The 19,832-nt window shown below is 43.0% G+C and overlaps 1 protein-coding gene across 9 annotated transcripts in view; it reads left to right on the forward strand.

The window, feature by feature from the left end:
• The window catches only part of PLXNA4 (plexin A4), a 748,486-nt gene that overhangs the window by 461,379 nt on the left and 267,275 nt on the right, over positions 1-19,832 (forward strand). Inside the window, exon 5 of one of the 9 annotated variants that reach the window (XM_061638100.1) lies at positions 5,577-5,627. The exons of the other annotated variants lie outside the window; for them this stretch is intronic. Coding sequence (XP_061494084.1) covers positions 5,577-5,585 — 9 coding nt within the window. The 3' untranslated portion in view covers positions 5,586-5,627. Of the gene's footprint in view, positions 1-5,576; positions 5,628-19,832 lie in introns of those variants that run through there. 9 annotated transcript variants of the gene reach the window in all.

Below are 19,832 nucleotides of genomic sequence, written 5' to 3' on the forward strand. Positions count from 1 at the left end.
AATAATGTGTATATTAGGAGAAATTTGCACTAAAATTCTGATGAGTTTCATTAAGACTTTTTTTAAAAAAATGAGTAACACCGATGTGGAAATGTGAAAAACTGAATTTAAGATTGCAAAAATAAGAAACTGAGAGAAACCGAAATTGACAGATGTGCCTATTTCTGCGTAACCCCTCAAGGTTTAGATTTATCTGCAACTAAAAGGTAACTGTATTTAACAATGCAAGAAGAACCTTGCTCAATCAGAATAAAGGTCTAGCTTTTCCAGTATTCTACAGCCCTCCCCCCCCCCCGGGTGTGCCTATTTTATAACCGTTACTTGAGGCATCCAAGCAAAAATTTACTAAACACAGTTATTACAGAGGAATTAGTTGAAATATTTATTTTTATCATCATAATCACAATTATTATTATTTAATTAAATTTATGTCCCACCTTTCCTCCCAGGGTGGCAAACAAATATCAAAATACTAAAAACATCTATAAAACGTATTTTTAAAAATAATTAAAAAACAAATACAAAAAAATCTTAGAAACAAAGCATATTTTTAGAAAGAAAAACTTTCAAAAATCTTTAAAAACATTTTACAAATAATTCCAACACAGATGTGGACTGGGATAAGGTCTCTAATTAAAAGACTTCAAATTATAGAATTGTGGAATAAAAGCATTGAAAGGGGCCTATAAGGCCATTAACCTCCTGCTCACTGCAAAAATCCTGCAATGCGGGCTTTTTGAAAGAGGAAGGTCTTCAGCAGGCGCAGAAAAGATAACAGAAATTGTGCCTGTCTAATATTTAAAGGAAGGGAATTCCAAAGGGTAGGTGCCACTATACTAAAGGTCCGGTTCCTATGCTGTTGGAACGCATCTCATGATAAGATGGTATCTGCAGGAGGCCCTAACCTGCAAAGCGCAGTGATCGACTGGATATATAAGGGGTAAGACGGCCTTTCATGTGTCCTGGTCCCAAGCTGCATAGGGCTTTGTACACCAAAACCAGAACCTTGAACTTGGCCTGGCAGCTAATAGGCAGCAAATGCAATTCTTTCAGCAGCAGAGTAACATGTTGGCAATACCCTGCCCCAGTGAGCAGTTATGCTACCTCATTTTGCACCAGCAGCAGCTTCTGGACTAACTACAAGGGCAGCCCCACGTAGAGCTCATTACAGTAATCCAGCGTGGAGGTTACCAGCGCATGGACAACAGTGGTCAGGCTATCCTGGTCCAGAAACAGCCACAGCTATCTTACCAGCCAAAGCCACTGGGGTCACCTGGGCCTCTAGCGACAAAGATGGATCCATGAGCACCCCTAGACTATGGACCTGCTCTTTCAGAGGGAGTATGAGCCCATCCAAAATATTTACAGTACCTACAAAGTTTTTCACAGTATCTTTTTATGGGAATGTTAGAACACCAATCGTCAATATAAATCAAATAATAAATAAAATCTGATAGCAGGATATTGATTCGTAAGCTATAAAAACTTATTCTAAAAACATACAGTTCCATAGGCAGCATTAAATATAATGAACTATGAATATCTTTAATAGTTTTATTCACAATAAAGCCTATTTAGCAAGTATTAGTGGGATGGCTGAGTTTGCATATTGCCAACGAGTAGACAACTGTAGGATTTGATGGTTGTCAGACATAATCTCTAAGTTTAAGGCCTGGACTCCTACTGGGAGGAAGGGCGGGATATAAATTTTAGCAACAACAACTCTCAGATTATTATTGATACATGGCCTGCTGCTGCCATCTTCATACCAATCATTGCTGAAACACTATCGCCCAAAGATATTTACTACTAATTTGCAGTGCACAGAGATTATTTTATCAGCAAGCTCAAGATACTTAGTGGCAACTGAGTAATTTTGGTAACATGAAGCCAAAATCTGAATAAATTAGACGAGTCAGCCTGACACTGTTATAAGTTTTTTTTTATCTTTTATCTTTATCTTTTAAGTTCTTTTATTCTCACCTTCTTATATGTGTATGCACATATATACATGTTTTATGTTTGTATGTGTATGCATAATTATGTATTTTAATAGTATTTTATACATTTTAATTTACTGTAATTTTTAATGTTTTATTGTGTATTTTATTGTGTGTTTTATTATATATGTGTGCGATTTTATTGTAGCCGCCCTGAGTGCCCTATTGTGGGGTAGAAGGGCCGGATAGAAATATTTTAAATAAGTAAATAAATAATAACCTCACTTCTAAAAATTGAGGATTGTATCACATGGCAGTTCAATGAGTTCTTAGTCTTTTTGCACAAATACAACTTTGTGACATCAGAGTGATGTCAGTCAAACTTCTCAGTTTCATCTGCAGAAAAGTAGCAGACAATTTTTTACTAAGCAAACTTCAAATCACCATTGGCATAACTATTAACTAACCCTGGCAGCAGATCCGGTGACAGTTTGCCACAAGTTGCTCATACAGGGAGTCCTTCTGAGCGACTATTACAGCTCACCTCTGATGTTCAGGTTCTGCCTTTGGCTCTCTGAACAAGCTCCTTATGGCAAACTGTCATCTGCCACCAGAGACCAGTTCTCAAGCGTTAAAATGCAACACTCGAGTCTTTCTGACTTTCGGTTACCAGTGAACACTACATTATTTTGTTGTTGAATTTACTTACATTATTTTGTTGTTGTTATGTGCCTCCAAGTTGACTACGACTTATGGTGACCCTATGAATCAGTGACCTCCAAGAGTATCTGTCATGAACCACCCTGTTCAGATCTTGTAAGTTCAGGTCTGTGTCTTCCTTTATTATATGCCAACAAATCAAAAAGGCATGAGATATTCATCATACCAGTTAAGGTTTAAAAGCAGTAATTAATTTGGGTTTACATCTAAAGCCCACAACCCATTTGCACAGGTTTCGCAACCCACTTGTGGGCCGTGACCCACAGGTTGGGAAACACTGGTTTACATTGTTGTTTTATGAACTTTGTTTCTCTGTTGCCATTCCAAATTTATGGGTGATGGTGGTTAGGGATGGAAAGATCTGACAGTTTTGGTTCTCTGTTTCTCACTTTCCAATCTTAAATTCAGTTCTCCCCATTTCTGCAGCAATTTGCATTTTTTTTAAAAAAAATGCTCATGAAAATTCTCCAATATTTTAGTGTGAATTTCTCCTAATAAACACATTTTTGTAAGCAGTTTTAACAAAGGTACACATTTTTTGCAAGCCATTTCTCATTACCTAATGCATTTTGCATGTTATTTTCACGCATGCATTCATTTTTATGCACACTTTCCCCTCATATATGCATTTGCATCACAAAATTCTAATAAATGCAAATTTCTAAGGACGGCTATGTTTCAATTCTCATACTGATTTGATAAATTCTGCTTAAAATGTGAATTGTATTGAAATTGTCACCCATCCCTAATGGTGGTGGACTGCAGTGGGTGCCCTGGTACTTCTGGGAGGGCCAATTCCTCTGCTAAAGAAGAGAAGGGAAGGTGATTTTTGCTGATCCCTGCTTCCCACCCCTGCAGCTCCCAATATCACTTCCTTCCTTGTTCTGGAGAATCTGCCAACTCTTTGGAGCTGATTTGGGGGCTTTCTAGGGGCCTCAGGGGGAGGGGGAATTGGCAGAAACCACCTCCTTCCATTAACGGAAGCATCCGCTGGGTCAGAAGGCCTTCACACCAATTTGATTCCACTCCGTGTTCTTTAGGGAAAGATCTTTTGCTTATGTAATTCTTTGAAGTCTGTCTGTACTGAAGGCACTCTATAAATGATTCTTACCCAGAGCGAAAGAGGTAGGCAAAATCTCATACCAAGTATGAATCCAAACCAGAAGTGATACATATGCTGCAATGTATCTACTGGGTAAAGGCATGCAGATTTGTGCCAGGTTGTTCACAGAGCTGTCTTGGATTGGGTTTTTTTGGGAGGGTCAGATCAGGTAACTCAAGAATGAAACCCTACTCATAACCTTTGATTACAAACTCCTATTCTCCCCGCTGGACTCTCCTTTGTGAAACAATTGCCATCATATTCCTGAAAACAAGGCCCCTTCCCAACTCCATTAAACGCTTGCCTGTGTGAAGCACCCATAATTATAATCACAATGCATTTAAATAGTTCTCTTATAATAGGAAGCATGATGCATAGCAGTGTCCGGAGAGGAAGGATTAATTAGCTCTCCATTACCCAGCTTGAACCATCATTTATCTCAAATAAGAAGACACAATGAATTATTTTGTGCACCACACCCCCACACCCCCGTGATACGTAATAAAAAATGAGGCCTCTTGACAGGGGGGTCACTCAGAAATCAAGTTGCAACCCAGAGCTATTTATTCAAAACCTGCTCATGTTCCAGTCATCAGACTGTAACAATATTAATAATATAGAGGGTATATTAACGATCATGGATTTTTTACCAGTCAGTGTGGAGCACTGGTACAGATCCAGTTGGAAAAATGACTCCCTCCTTCCCTGTATCATTTCAGGTGTAACCTTCCTCCTGAAACACACCATGCACCCTGGTTAATTTATTGATGGAGCCAACCAATTTTTATAATTAAAATGGATTTTTAGCTTAAGCTTTGCCAAATAGACCAATTTATTAAGCAGTTGGGGTAACATCTACAAGGGATGTGGGGAGCTGAGAGGCAGAGTGGAGGGTTGGATCATAGCATTTTCACAAATGGGACACAAAAACAGCAACTGTTGCTCTGCACCGGTGTAGGAAGGAAGGAAGGAAGTGCCCTTGTAGAAGTGAGATCATTGTTGGGAGAGCCTATTGTGATGTTCCTATATTAATGTATATATGGTAAGTGTTGGTTGTTTAGAAGATACATGGTAAGTGGAGTGAAAGAGGAGGGGGAGTGAATGGACAGTAGAATGCTAGATGATTGGCTGAGTGTTTAAAATGGCTGAACGTATAAAAGGAAGAGTGAGAGTGGAATCTGGTGGGGAGAAGAGAACTGAGTGGGTTGCTTGGTGGGGTTTAGAGAGTTGTTTACCAGGAGGGAGGTGGAGTTCGGATTAGTATTGAGTAAAACCATATGCTTATGTGCCTTAAGAAGAAATCTCGTTAATCTTGTTAGCTTTGTTATCTGTAATAAATACTTAATTTGGTTTACTAAAGGCCTGATCCTTGGTTGGGGTTTCACAGACCAGAAGGGAGGGTAAGGTAATGACCAAGGCTGAAGGGGAACTGTAACAAATGGTGGCAGCGGTGAAGAGAATAACAATACCAGTATTCAGAGTCTCTGGGAATACTAGTATTGGGACGTTACTGGTGGTTGCCTAGCAGGGGGATCTGTTGAGATCTGTGCTCGAGCGGGGAGAGAAACCATAAGAGAGAGCGGTCCGGACTGGTGGAGTCCCTGGTGGTGCCTAGAGACAGGCAGTAACCACGAGCAGGTAGGAACCTGACAGGGAGAGCCAGGGAAGGACGCCTCACACCTATCCAGGGCCTGTTTGCACAATCTGGATCATAAGTCTGGAATTCACTCTTAACTACAGATGGATCACTCTGCTGGTCCATATCATGTTCACATATGCATACCATTTTAATCTTAATTCTATTTTTAATGAAGGAGGTGTGAAAAGGGAAGGGAGAAATATCAATAACCATACTACTAGCAGAAACAAGTAATGATCTGAAACGAATGCTGAAGAAAGTTAAAGAGGAAAGCACAAAAGCAGGACTACAGCTGAACGGCAAGAAGACTAAAGTAATGACAACAGAAGATTTATGTAACTTTAAAGTTGACAACGAGGACATTGAACTTGTCAAGGATTATCAATACCTCGGCACAGTCATTAACCAAAATGGAGACAATAGTCAAGAAATCAGCAGAAGGCTAGGACTGGGGAGGGCCTCTATGAGAGAACTAGAGAAAGTCCTCAAATGCAAAGGTGTATCACTGAACACCAAAGTCAGGATCATTCAGACCCTGGTATTCCCAATCTCCATGTATGGATGTGAAAGTTGGACAGTGAAAAAAGCAAATAAGAGAAAAATCAACTCATTTGAAATGGGGTGTTGTGGAGGAGAGCATTGCGGATACCATGGACCACAAGAAAGACAAATAATTGGGTGTTAGAACAAATTAAGCAAGAACTATCACTAGAAGTTAAAATGATGAAACTGAGGTTATCATACTTTGGACACATCATGAGAAGACATGATTCACTAGAAAAGACAATACTACTGAGAAAAACAGAAGGGATTAGAAAAAAAGGAAGACCAAACAAGAGATGGATTGAGTCCATAAAGGAAGCCACAGACCTGAAGATCTGAACAGGGTGGTTTACAACAGATGCTATTGGAGGTCACTGATTGATAGAGTTGCCATAAGTCATAATTGACTTGAAGGCACATAATACACACACAATTGCATGCATAAGCATTTCTAAACAAATATTCTCTCAAAGCCTGCATTAAAAAAAAATTCTTTTTGAAAAATCTGAGAGACGGGTTGCATCCAATGTGAGTCCTACTCACAGTACATCCTCTGGAGATTAGACACAACTATTTTAGGGTTGTTAATTTCAGTGAGTCTATTCTTAGTAAAACGCAGTTGGATACAACCTCTTTGTTGTGATCCACAAAGTTGTCCAGAAGTTGCAGATCAGATTAGTTTGTTTCAGAATTTGCAAAGGTCAGGTTTCTCAAGCGCCCCTAACTTGACCCCAGGCATGTTTACATGATGAAAGGATAGGGAGTAAGTTGAAACAGAATAATTCATAGACAGCAGATGATCAACTTCTGAAGTTCCACTCCTGGGTCCCAGTCTTCAGGACCAGGATAATCCTACCTTCCCTGGATTGTTAGTATTTTATTTCTTATTTGTTACATGTATATCAAAAAAGTAACTTTTCCAAGCTCTGATCTTCGTCCAAGGAACTCAGGATGGTATACATGGTTCTGCCATAGTTCTCCCCCTCCGCATTTTATCCTCACAACAACATTGTGCAGCAAGTTAGGCTGAGAGAATGACTGGCTCAAGATCACCCAGTGAGCTTCATGGAGATTTGAACCTTGGTCTTCCAGAACTTCGACCAACACTGTAACCATTACACCACACTGTAATGTGGTTCATTCATGTGTAATCATTCCTTCTATATCTGATGTTCAAATCGTGACTACCATTGCTTATGTAGCCAAAACAGCACCACCCACTAACAAAAGAAAGAGAGAGAGTGATGAACAGCCTTGGGAGAACAGGAAGGGCTGTAACTCAGTGGCAGTGCACAAGGTCCCAGGTTCAGTCCCCAGCATCTCCAGGTAGGGTTGGGAAAGTCCCCTAACTGAAATCCTGGAGAGCTTCTGCCAGTCATGTGGACCAGGTATGGGCCCTTCAGATGTTGCTGAACTACGACTCCCATCAGTCCCAGCAAGCTTGGCCAATGGCCAGGGATGGTGGCAGTTATAGTTCAGCAACACCTGAGGGCCAAACGTTTCCCACACCTGATATAGACCACACTGAGCTACGTGGACCAAATGGTCTGACTCAGTACAACACAGCTTCCTATATTCCTATGTAAGTCTTGAAGAAGTGTGTGTGTGTGGGGGAAATATGAGGGGAACCCCTCAAAACTGCCCAGTGTGGACTAAGCAAGCTTAGTGCCCAGGAAAGGCTGGCTGACTTTGGGGAGGTGAGAATGCAAAACCAGGGGAAGGAGAAAGAATTGAATGGAGTGGCTGGAATTCGAAACAGGGAGTATTCTGCCCTGCAACATTTTGTTGCAGATCCCACTCATCAGGATGTACAATAGAAGTGGCTTTACTGAGTAGTACAAGAGTCAGAGGTGTGATGCACATTTTCTCCAGATGGAAACAGCTTATTTTGTGTGGCGGTGGTGGTGCTGGGGTCCATGCAGGAGACATTCTCTGCCTCTGGGTTGAGCCCTTTGTGGATTTACTCTGGGTGCTTTACTATGCACCGAGACCCCATTTTTTGAGGTGGGCTAATATTTTACCAGATAAAGAGTGGTGAGCATCCAATTCGATATGTAGAATATTTTACCAGACATTTGCTCGCCAATGACTTAGGAGCCTTTGCAGTTTGTCAGCTCAAATTGGAAGTGTGAAATTGGGCCTCCTAGCAGAGTCGTGCAAACTGTTGCTAGGGTGACTGGATAATTTAACAACAGAAGAGAGAATTAGGGCAAGCGCAGCTTGTAATGCAGAGATGAGAAAAGCTGGGCCTGCTCCTATTAACCATGCAGTAGCCCTCTCCTCTTATGCTGCTGATCCCCCTGTTATTGCTAGGGGAACTCACAGCAGTGTTGTTGCTTTAGCTGTTATTTACACCACCCATTTAATGGCACTTTGCAAAGATGAAATGACAGGCCCCTTCCCAAAGAGCTCTCACTTTAGAAATGACTGTAAGAGAAGCAGAGAAAAGGGTGGGAGATGGAGATAGATGAGGGGATGTGCAGGGGAACGGAAGAAGCACCATAGTTCAGGGGCAGAGCATCTGTCTTGGAGGGGAAGTCAGGATGGAGGGTCAGTCCCTGGCATCTCTAGAGCTTACCCCAATAAAAGATGCTGCTGCTGCTGCTGTTGTTTTGCTATCTGCCCTTCACCAGCCGGTCCTGGGACAGGTTGCAATAGTATAAAATTTCACATTAAAAATGAAACAAATTACAATCGCAGGAATAGGATGGGTCCTGAAAACATACATCTCAGGAGTCAACAACCAGGGTGAAGAGGTGCATCTTCTGCATTCGTGACAACTGCATAGTGAAGTTGCCAAATACACCCCTACTGGGGAGGGAGTTCCACAACGTTGGGGCTGTCACAGAGAATGCCCTCTTGTAGGCTGCCACCCCCCCAAAACATCTGAGGATGGTGGAACTATCAAGAGGGACCCCTCTGCTGATCTTAACACCCAAGAGGGTCTGTAGGAAGGAGGCAGGAATATGTTTAATGTGTCCTCTTGGTCTGTGAGATGAATAGAAGGAAAGTGTCTTTGCTTAGTCTGTCAAATGTGGAGAGGTTTTCAAAGATTTATATTGTCAATTGGCCCTTGTCCCAGCTTTTAAAAAAGAAAGGCAATCTCTCCTGCTTCTAATGATAGCTGGGGCTGATTCTCCCCTCCAAACAAATAGGTGAATTTGACACGGGGGGGGGGGGAGTATGAGCTTGAGAAATCTGCCAGTATTTAAACTAGATACGTCTGCATGTGCACCAACAGGCTGACACCAATTTGCCTGATCCTGTTGAATGTCCTAGCATGTGAATCGGATTCTAGTTGGTCAGAGACTCATTTTAGCAGTGAAAACTAGAAGCTTGTTATAAATGTGGAAATTGACAGGGACCCAATGTGCAGATATAATACTTTAAGAATCCTATTGATGGGTATTCACTAATTGGGAGTGGAGTAGCTGACCATGCGTGCTCTAATATCTGCCAGAGGGACTCAAAAACTGTAAAGTTCCTAGCAAATTAGATATTCTGTAAATGTAAATGTACTGCCTTCAAGTCGATTCCGACTTATGGCGACCCTATGAATAGGGTTTTCATGAGGCTGAGACTGGCCCAAGGTCACCCAGTAAGCTTCATGGCTATGTGGGGATTCGAACCCTGGTCTCCCAGGTCGTAGTTCAACACCTAAACCACTACACCACACTGGCTCTGTAGGCTTACATAATTTCACTAATTTTTCCCTCTCCCCAGAAAACCTAGGGAATCCTCAGCAGTCTCACCACACTAAGATTCTTGGGATGGAGGGCAGGATGGTTAAACTGATATATGTTTGCAGTGTACATTGACACTAGCAGTCTATTTGGCTAACATCATCCTGTTTGGATTGGCGAGATATACCCACTTGTCTGATTTACACGTCGGCTGTTTCCTAAGCTGATTTCCCAGCAAGCCTGCCTTTTATGCTGCAGCTCCTTCCATTAACCACTAATCTCACTCTGCAACCTTGCTGATTGCTTTTGGGAAATCTAAGCACACAGCTACTATTGCAGTTCCCCTTGCCTCCCCAAGCCATTAAAACCGCTGCTTCAAAAGAACTCCTACAAGTTAGTGAAGCAGAAGGCCTCCTCCTTGTAAATCCATGCTGTCCGTCTTCTCTAATCCAATTATGCTTTACAAGGTGTTCCCATGCTAAATCCTGCAAAATTGTTTCTGATATTTTTACCCACAATTTATGTTAAGCTACTCAGTGTATAATTGCTTGTCTAATCACATCCCCCCTATTTTATTTTATTTTATTACAGAATTAAGCTTGACACATTTTCCTTCTTCTCTTCCCAGTGCTTAACTATCATCTTTGAACCTAACATATAAAATTACTTATGACTCTGCTGATTTCTGTCCACATTTCTCCTGAAACATTTGGGCTTCTCAAGGGGTTTGGGAAATATCATTATGACTTTCTGACTTCTGTGTTGATTGAAGCCTTTTATTTTCTTTGCCAGCAGCCTGATCAGTGCTTGATTTCTACTAAAATCACTCCCTTTCTTTCTGATGTTCAGAGCTGAGGGCTATTTCTTATGGAGCCAAAACAGTGCCGTCCACTCAGAAGAACTGTGACCTTTCTTCAGCAGGCAGAAAGCCTTGTAGCACATTAACATTAGAACAGGAAGAGTCCATAAAGCCACCATGTTTAATAACCACTGAGCAACTTTTCTTCAATGCAAGCCAGTGGTCATTACAGCATCTTGTATGGTTTTAATACTGTAAATAGTTTAATTCTATTTTAATCTAGACTTTTGTATGTTTTTAATTATATGTGTTCTTTTATTTGGAAGCCGCCGTGAGTTCCAGTTTTGGAAAAAGGGAGGGGTAAAAATAATGATGATGATGATGATGATGATGATAATAATTGTAGCAGCAACTCCCATAAAGTAATTACACACTGCCTTTTGTTCTGTCTTGGATCTCCTGCCAACCAATTTCTTTGGGGGACCCCGAGTTCTTTATGGGGATGTTTCTGTCCACTTTCTTCCCGATATCTGAGAGCATGGAGAGAGACACATTGGAAAACTTCATAGAAATAAAGAGGACAAGTTTCACATGGCACTGCTTTCATTTATTTAGAACATTCATAAATCCATCTCTCTCTCCCTACATACACCACACTGGACCTCAGGTGGCTTGAGGCCGGCAAGTGAAAGTTGCTGAGCCTCTGGGAGTCACATTCTTTAACCTTGATGTTCTGGTCGTGGTTACCAGAGCTTGGAAAAGTTACTTTTTTGAACTACAACTCCCATCAGCCCAATCCAGTGGCCATGCTGATGGGAGTTGTAATTCAAAAAAAGTAACTTTTCCAAGCTCTGGTGGTTACTCAGTGATAAGAAAGGGAGCACTTTGCACATGCTTAGGAACAATTCCTTTCTAATGACTATATCTACTTTTATTGTTACAAAACTGAACTCTGGCATTCAGAACAGGATCTATAGACTGACTGAAAGCCTATAGCCACATTAATTTGCACTCATACCTTGTTAACCTCTTGGATCCCTCTCTCCCCCACCCTCAGCTTATCAGAAATGGGTTAGCCCAGTTCCTTTCCTGTCAAATACTAGGGCTTTGATTTAATCTACCAGTGACCCTTTCTTTTGTTTGAAAAATGAAAACAGTTTGCTCTGGCAGTCAGAACTACTATGTTTTACCAAGCCCGGGGTGGGGGGTGGGGTGAGAGGTGTCCCAGCCAAATGGAATGTAAAATGGGTGAATTATGATCCCTCTGAAAATGAGGTTTTTAATGGAAACCAACTGACCCTTAGCTGTATGCCATGGGGGACAGAAGATCTATTGCTTAGCTAGAAGAAAATAAAACAGTCTTGTGGGTGGTAGGCATGATCCTTTCTCTGCAGTTGTCTCCTCACATTGAGTAATCACAGAAGCCTTCCATCTTGAAGGGACAGCAGCAGATGGATGGGTGTCTAATCCTACCTTGGGTGCCCCTCAGTCAAGGTGATTTCATGGCCTTGCTTGGCAATCGGTTCCAGGGACCTTGCACACATGTTTCCTTTCACCTGCATTCTCCTCGGTGCAGAACAAATGGCCATTTCAGCTTTCATTCAGCCTCCTGTTAAATCTCTATCTCGGGCCCTGAAGCCCTGTGTGGCTTGGGCCTTGCACACCAATGGAAGTAAAATAAAGGATAATCCAGAACTACGCCTAAAGAGTCAGCTGGCACGAGTGCGCAACAGAAGACTCAGATGAGAATGAAGTTTAGGATGCTTCCTTTGGGGGTGTTGGGGGAGAACCACCAATACCTTTATTCACAGTCCTCCTGGATGGGGAACATAGTCCTGCAGTACCTCTGTCTCCCCAGCCTCTCGGGAGCCAAAGGCTACAAATTAAGGCAAGGGGCTTTTTAATCAGACAGCCAGCTCTACCAGGAAGGCAGAGCCTACCACACTTCATGCCTACATAAGGCTTCAGTTGGCTGCCTCAAGCTCCCCGCAGAGACAACATCTCTTGTGGCTGCCTGAGTAGGATCCCCTTGGAGCTCTCCAAGGTCCTGCATGCTCTTTGCCTGACTTGGGCTCTTGGCTGGGCACTGCCTGCTTCTCCTGTGAGCCTTAAGCACCCACAGAACTGGACATTACCTCTCTTTGTCTTGCTCCCTGGACCTTCCTCCCAGGTGATGCTAGCAACTGCAAGGCAACCTGAATTTCAGCAAGTGAAACTTCCCTCGCCACTACTGGGAGAAGCTTCGCCGGCTGAATCTCTGCTTGTCACCCACCTGCGAAAGGCACAGATGCCTGGCAGGATTTTTTAAATTATTTTTGTACATCCCTCAATACAGACTATTTGGGAAATAAAATGGGCTAGGTGCACCTTCTGGACGAGTGACGATAAGCACTGGTGATGCCCTTATCTGTGTCATGAGTCCCGTGGAACGGCCTCGGAGCAGTGAGGATGAAGAGGAGGAAATGGACTGGGACTGGGAGGAGGGCCCTCGTGACTTGCATTCAAAGGGAGGTTGAGGCTGAAGGTGCCGGCACTGCTGACAGTGACAACTCCAGCCCTGAGGCTCCAATTACAACTGATGAAGCACTGTCCAGTCAGAAAGCTGCCTTTTCACCTTCCCTTCACCCTCTTCCTTGCTCACCTCGCCATCGCTGCTGTGCACCCATCCTCCTGAAGAGGAGGACCTCGCTGCAGCATCTTTGCCACCCTTGCCTCAGATATGTAGTTTACAATGCCGGCAGGCTCAAAGGGTTCCCACTGTCCCAATGTTATGAAAATTAAGAAATATTATGTTGAATTGGAACAACCAGGGATCTTGCTGCAATGATCAACACCACTGAGGAGGAGCGCTTGCAAATGCGCACATGCTCCCAAACCTGACACCTTTCTCACACAAGCAGGAGCCACCCACACTTACTTAAGGGTTGTAAGGGAGCATGTGTCATTGCTATGACAATGTCTTAGCGCTGTGTAGTCTGAGAGCACAATCCTGTGTAGCCCGTAAGCTGATTCACGAAGCGCTCTGGACTGAAATTTTCCATTAAACCTCTTAAAGAAAAGCACACCTTCTGACTTCAGTGGGCAGGACAATATGTGAATAATAAGCTTAGGGCAGGGTAGCCAATGTGGTGACCTCCATCCTTTGTGCTGCAACTCCCATCATCCCAGATTATTCGCCGCACTGGCTGGGGCTGAGAGTGATTGCAGTTCAGCAACATCTGGAGAGCAGCATGTTGGCTACCCCTTGGTTAAGGTGAAGGTAGATGTAACATTCGATGGAGGTGGTTTGGAAACACTTTCTCAGTCCTTGAAACATGTACCCAAATGAGGTGGGCTTTTTTTAACCAGCTCTACAAGCTTTCAGCGTGATTCATTTTGAACTGTGTCTGACAGCAAATAAATTGGCTTTGTACGCTCCCAATGATATTGTCCCACAGCCAAATCTGATTGGCGACATGGTGCCCACTGTAGCATCACATCGCCTACATGCTCCCTGATTGCCTGGAATCATCCACTGAAAGGAAAAGAAGCCCTACAAAAGCTGAAGCAGTAGCAGATCAAAGCATGACAACAAAATGTGGAAAGGCGCAAAGTTAAAGGGTTTACCTTGACATTTTTTGTGTGGATAAATATTTGGCATCAGACCTTCCCTTGCCCCTCCCCCAACAAATTGGGGCTAATGCTTCTATTGTCACTATTCTAGTGACACTAATGGATCAAGTGCCCCAGCTGAAATCACTCTACTTTAGTTAGTACCTGTCCGATTTAATACACTCTACTCTGAGCTACTTGGAAGAAGGATGGGGTACAAATGAGATAGGTAGCTAGGTAGAAAAATGCAGATGCCCTTGAAGTTTCTCTCTAATGGCTAGCAGTAATGATAAGGAAAGTGTTGTCAATGAAGGGCACCTTTCGTGTGTGTGTGTGTGTGTGTGCTGCAGGATGCATTCACAGAAAGTTAAAAGATGGGGGGGTGAGAGAAAGAATGCTCCCGGAGATGAATTGTTTTATCACTGCAGCCTCTCAACATGTGCATGGGAGAGAGAGAGGCCATAGATCTGAAAAAGAGGCCGAGGAAAAGCTGTGGTTATAATTTTACAGTTCACTGATGTGAAATGGAATCCCGTAAATAAAAAGCCGCACTTCCTGAACTGTGTAAATCTGCCAGAGCTTGGAATTATGAACCAGCTAGTGAGCCAACTGGGTGGCTTTCCACACACATGGCTTTGTTTGTTGAGTAGAGAGATCCAGGTCAAATGGGAAAGCTGGTCTGTGGCTTATCTGGGTGTTAAGGTGGGACTGTCCCATGTGAGATTGCAAAGGCATCCTTACATGGCTATATCCTTAGCAGCATGTTTTACAAGCACAAGTTCAGAAAGTGTTATCTCAGGATTGTCATTCTGGAATTCCAAGGTCTTTCAGCAACACTGACCATTGCCGACCTTTGGGTTATGCGCAGAAGATTATCTTTCTCGTTGGAACGGCTGCCGTCTCTCAGCATAACCTCACAGGGTTGTTGTAGGGATGAAGTTGGAAAACTGTAAGTCACCTCCAGGGAGAGGAGGGCACCTTATTCTTCCTGGGGCCCCGAGACATAAAAAAGGCCCAGTATCCCAGTAGCAGCATAGTTCTCTCTTTGCACGGAGCAGTCAAGACAGGGCGCAAGAATTCTCCGTTTGCATGGCCCTCCTCTTCCAGGTTAATGGGGGTCCACTGAGCATGCCAGAATCCTGGAGGTGGTGCTGTTAACTCCATGTATACCATGCTGAGTTTCTTGGAGGAAAAGTGAGATCAGTACTCAAATTACAATGCAGGGGAGGGGGAGAGAAACAGGGGTGACTTCATGAAATACACAAGCCTCCATACCCAGCTTCCCCCAAATTCACTCAATTGTGACTCCTCCAGAGCCTTCTAAAAACAACGGCTAATGGAGTTTCATCACAAAAGGAAACTGATGGAGGCAGTGGGGAAAAATATTAAAGCCACTGGAATGGAGTTGTATCATTGAGAAGGCTGTTTTGTTTTCATTTGCTTGGTTTAAGTGCTGGCAGAAGAGAGCAGAACATTTTTGAAGGGAGAGGAAAGAGAGAAAAGATAACTCGAAGGGAGAGCCAAAACTCAGCAGGATGGCATCGTTGTCAGCAATAGCTACCCTCTGTTCCCCGAGTAATGCCACTTTTTAGCACCTTTTGACATGCTCTCTTAAGTTGCACTGGACTTTGAGGAGAAAGCAAAGCCCATTGCCATGACATAAATTCCATTACAGACCCCAATTAATTCTATATATAGTTTTTTTAGAGCCGAGATAATGATCAGACAGTTGCTCAGCGGACATGCCTCAGTAACCACACAGGCTCATTAGAAGGGGCTTCACTCCGCTTTAATTGCAACACACTAAGCTCTGCTGTGGAGGCTTTTTGAGAGCAAACATCTGAGCCCAAGAGTCCTTCAATTTGCCACTCAGAAGTCTTCAGGGATTGGAACATAAGGTCATAAGAAGAGCCTGGCTGCTGGATCAGGGCAGTGGCCCATCTAGTCCAGCATCCTGTTCTCACAGTGACCAACCAGATGTTTTAATGGGAAGCCGGAAAGCAGGACCTGAGCGCAACAGCAACTCTCCCCTCCTGCTGTTTTCAGCTACTGGTACTCAGAGGCAATTGGTGGTAGTGGAGATAGAACATAGCCATCAGGGTTAGTAGCCATTGGTAGCCTTATTCTCCATAAATGTGTCTAATGCTCTTTTAAAGCCATCCAAGTTATAAGGACATCACAGTGGCCATCACTGCATCTTGTGGGAGCGAATGCCATAGTTTTAGCTATATACTGTGCACATTCTTTCTTCCTTTGCTTCTTGGGCCACATGGACATGACAAGCCACAGATGAACAAGGCAGGAGACATTGCAGCAAAGCCATCTTGCCCAAGGGACATGCACTTGAAGCTGGCCACAGCTGGGGTGGTGGTGCAAGAAGAGCTCTTAGACTCCAGATTCTGAAATAAAGAACAATCTTATTTTACAAACCAGGGATGCAGTTGGATGTGAGTCACAGGCTTGTCTCCGGAAGGTACACACAGTGACAGATCGCCATGGCTGTTGTCATCACCTGGCTTCCTTGGGCAGTTGCCTGAGCCCACTAGTGATGACTGCTCTGGGCTCCCCTTTGATTTGTGTTTAATTAAAGAACTTCTCTATGGGGTGTTATGGGAAATTACACTGACGATGCTGCCCAGAGCTCTGCGGCTGGTCACCACCAGTGCTAGCTAAATCTACCAGTGCCCACCCATTGAGGAGGGGGCAGTCCCAGTGCTGAGTTCCTTCAGACCTTGAACCAGCCCTGGACGGAACATTCTCTTGGGATTGCCTGACAAATATTAGTAGGCATGCACATGTTCTGGGGTTTTGTTTCAGGCCTGAAAGGGGCTTACCAAGTTGGCCTTTTTCACCAGGAGAGTAAAGCTTCTCAGCAAAACCTCCACTTTCAGGCTGCCTCCCTGGGACCTGGCTGGGGTGGTCAGATGAAGGCCAATGCAATTCTGGCTGCCTGGTTGAAGATCAGAGGCAGAACATGCAGGCTTAGGACTGACTTGACCCAGACGTGCCTACATATGATCCCAGGCAATCACATATTGTATTGGGATTCATTATAATGCACAAGCATAACCAGCAAACAGAAATTGAGGATGTACCACAATTTCTACGTTACACCCCATCTGTTTAGGGTTCCATCAGACTCAAAGGCAATCAAGAAACAGGATGGAGCTATGAAGGTCAGAGCAAGCTTGATATCCAGGGTTAAGGAGGAGATTTAGGATTTTTTTTTCTCTCCCCACCCCTATAATATGCGTAAGGGGAAAAAACTCCTATTCTCTCTTCTGTGGTAGATTGTTTTTAATATGAAACTTGTAGGTGCAAGGGCCCCCCGATGTGGGTTGGGGCCATGGTGGAGTGCAAAGGGTTAAAAACCCTAGCATCCCAGTTCTAGGGCACCAATCCACAGAGCTGCCAAAGTTTGCTCTCAAGGGCAAGCTGCAGGGTAAACATCCCGTGTGGTTTGGCCCTTGGGCTGGCATTCCACCCTAAGTACACTTGGCTAAGAATAGAAATGAGAATATCTGTCAATTTCAGTTTCTCTCCATTTCTAATTTTTCCAATCTTAAGTTCAGTTCTCTCCACATCAGTTTGCAATGTTTTTTGCATACTCATGAAAATCCAGTGGAATTTTAGGGTGTTTTTCCTAATATATACTTTTTTGTATGCCATTTGCCCTAATATACACAATTTTGCAAAACCATTTCTCCTGATTTAATGAATTCTTAGTATATTCATTTTTGCACAATAACCTAGTATATGTATTTTTGCTTACAGTGCACCTCTGTACCCTGCCCTTTGAAAGTTTATGCATCGTTTTTGGCCTTCTCCCTGCAATATGTTTTATGGTATTATTGTTTGGGCTCATGGTGGGTCTGCTGTTGTTAATTGTAGTATATGCATTTTTGTACACAATACTTGTCTGTAGAGCTGCACTGGAAACTCTGGAGAAGTGTGAATTCTGAGAGATGGCTGTGTTTTGGTTCACATGTTGTTTTGGCAAGTGCAAATTTGGTTGGTTGACCATTGGTTGATTCACCTTTAAAATTGCACTTAATCAACTTTCCCTCTCATTCCTAGCTAGGACTATGAGTAAGCCTTACCGAACACAATGTGACTTACTTCCCTTCCCTGTCTATATAGAGGTGGGTGGGAGATGGCCATTGCTAAGTATCTCTTTATTAGGGTTGCCAGGTTGCTGGCCTGAGACTGATCCTGTATCTTTAGGAGAAGAGAAAGTCAGCCAAGTGCAGGTGTTCTTGCAACACTCTAATGGGAAAAACCACAAGGTGGAATTCTCCTTTCGCCCTGCACAACTTTTAAAGATACAGAAGACCTTTTGGAGGATGGGCCTGGCAACCAAGAGGTCTTCTGCAAAAGTTGTGCAGGGGGAAGGGAGAATTCCACCTTGTGGTTTTTCTCATTACAGTGTTGCAAGAACACCTGCACTTGGCTGACTTTCTCTTCTCCTAAAGATACAGGATCAGTCTCAGGCCAGCAACCTGGCAACCCTACTCTTTATGCAAAGAGAGGAGTCAACCCTCCTAGCAGCCTGGACATAAGCATATTTACTCAAAAAGTAAGTCCTGCTCTACTCTGTGGAGTTCCTCCCAGGGAAGCATGCAGAGGACAGCAGTCCAACTCTCCCTGAACAATTTTCCATTTTTATTTATTAAACCAAGAGTAGGGATGTTGAATAATCAACAGGGGAACACACTGAAAGCAAAAGCAAAAGGAGATAGAAACACAGTCAGAACCCTAAATGCAACAATACAGCGACTAATATGTAGGGACAAAGAGAACTATTACAATAGTTACTGTATAGAAATAGAAGAGGACAACAAAAAGGGTAGAACAAGAGCCCTGTTCCAAAAGATTAGAGAAATGAAAGGGAAATTTAAACCAAGAGTAGGGATGTTGAATAATCAACAGGGGAACACACTGAATGACCGAGATGAAATAAAAGGAAGATGGAAGCAATACACTGAAGAACTCTATAAAAGAGATGCCAAGATGACAGATTCATTCACAGAGGAACCATATGATGAAGAACCAGAAATTTTAGAATGCGAGGTGAAAGCTGCTCTTAAAATACTTGGAAGAAACAAATCACCAGGAACAGATGGCATACCAAGAGAGTTGCTACAAGCTACTGAGACTGAATCTGTCCAAATTTTTACAAAAATCTGTCAAGAAATATGGAAAACTAAACAATGGCCCACAGACTGGAAGCGTTCCATATACATCCCAATTCCAAAGAAAGGGGATCCCAGGGAATGCAGTAATTATTGAACTATTGCCTTAATATCCCATGAAAGTAGAGTAATGCTCAAGATTCTACAACAAAGGCTCTTGCCATATATGGAGTGAGAAATGCCAGATGTCCAAGCTGGATTTAGAAAGAGAAGAGGTACCAGAGATCATATCACAAGCATACGTTGGATAATGGAACGGACCAAGGAATTTCAGAAGAAAATCACCCTGTGCTTTATAGATTACAGCAAAGCCTTTGACTGTGTAGATTATGAAAAACTATGGAATGCTTTAAAAGAAATGGGGGGGAGTGCCACAGCATCTGATTGTCCTGATGCATAACCTATACTCTGCACAAGAGGCTATTGTAAGGACAGAATATGGAGAAACCGATTGGTTCCCAATCGGAAAGTGTGAGACGGGTGTATTTTATCACCTTTTTGTTTAATCTATATGCAGAACATATCATACGGAAAGCAGGATTGGACCAAGATGGAGACGTGAAAATTGGAGAGAGAAATATCAGTTTAAGATATGCAGACGATACCATACTACTAGCAGAAAC

This window comes from Rhineura floridana, chromosome 8, assembly GCF_030035675.1.
Source record: "Rhineura floridana isolate rRhiFlo1 chromosome 8, rRhiFlo1.hap2, whole genome shotgun sequence".
Lineage (NCBI taxonomy): Eukaryota > Metazoa > Chordata > Lepidosauria > Squamata > Rhineuridae > Rhineura > Rhineura floridana.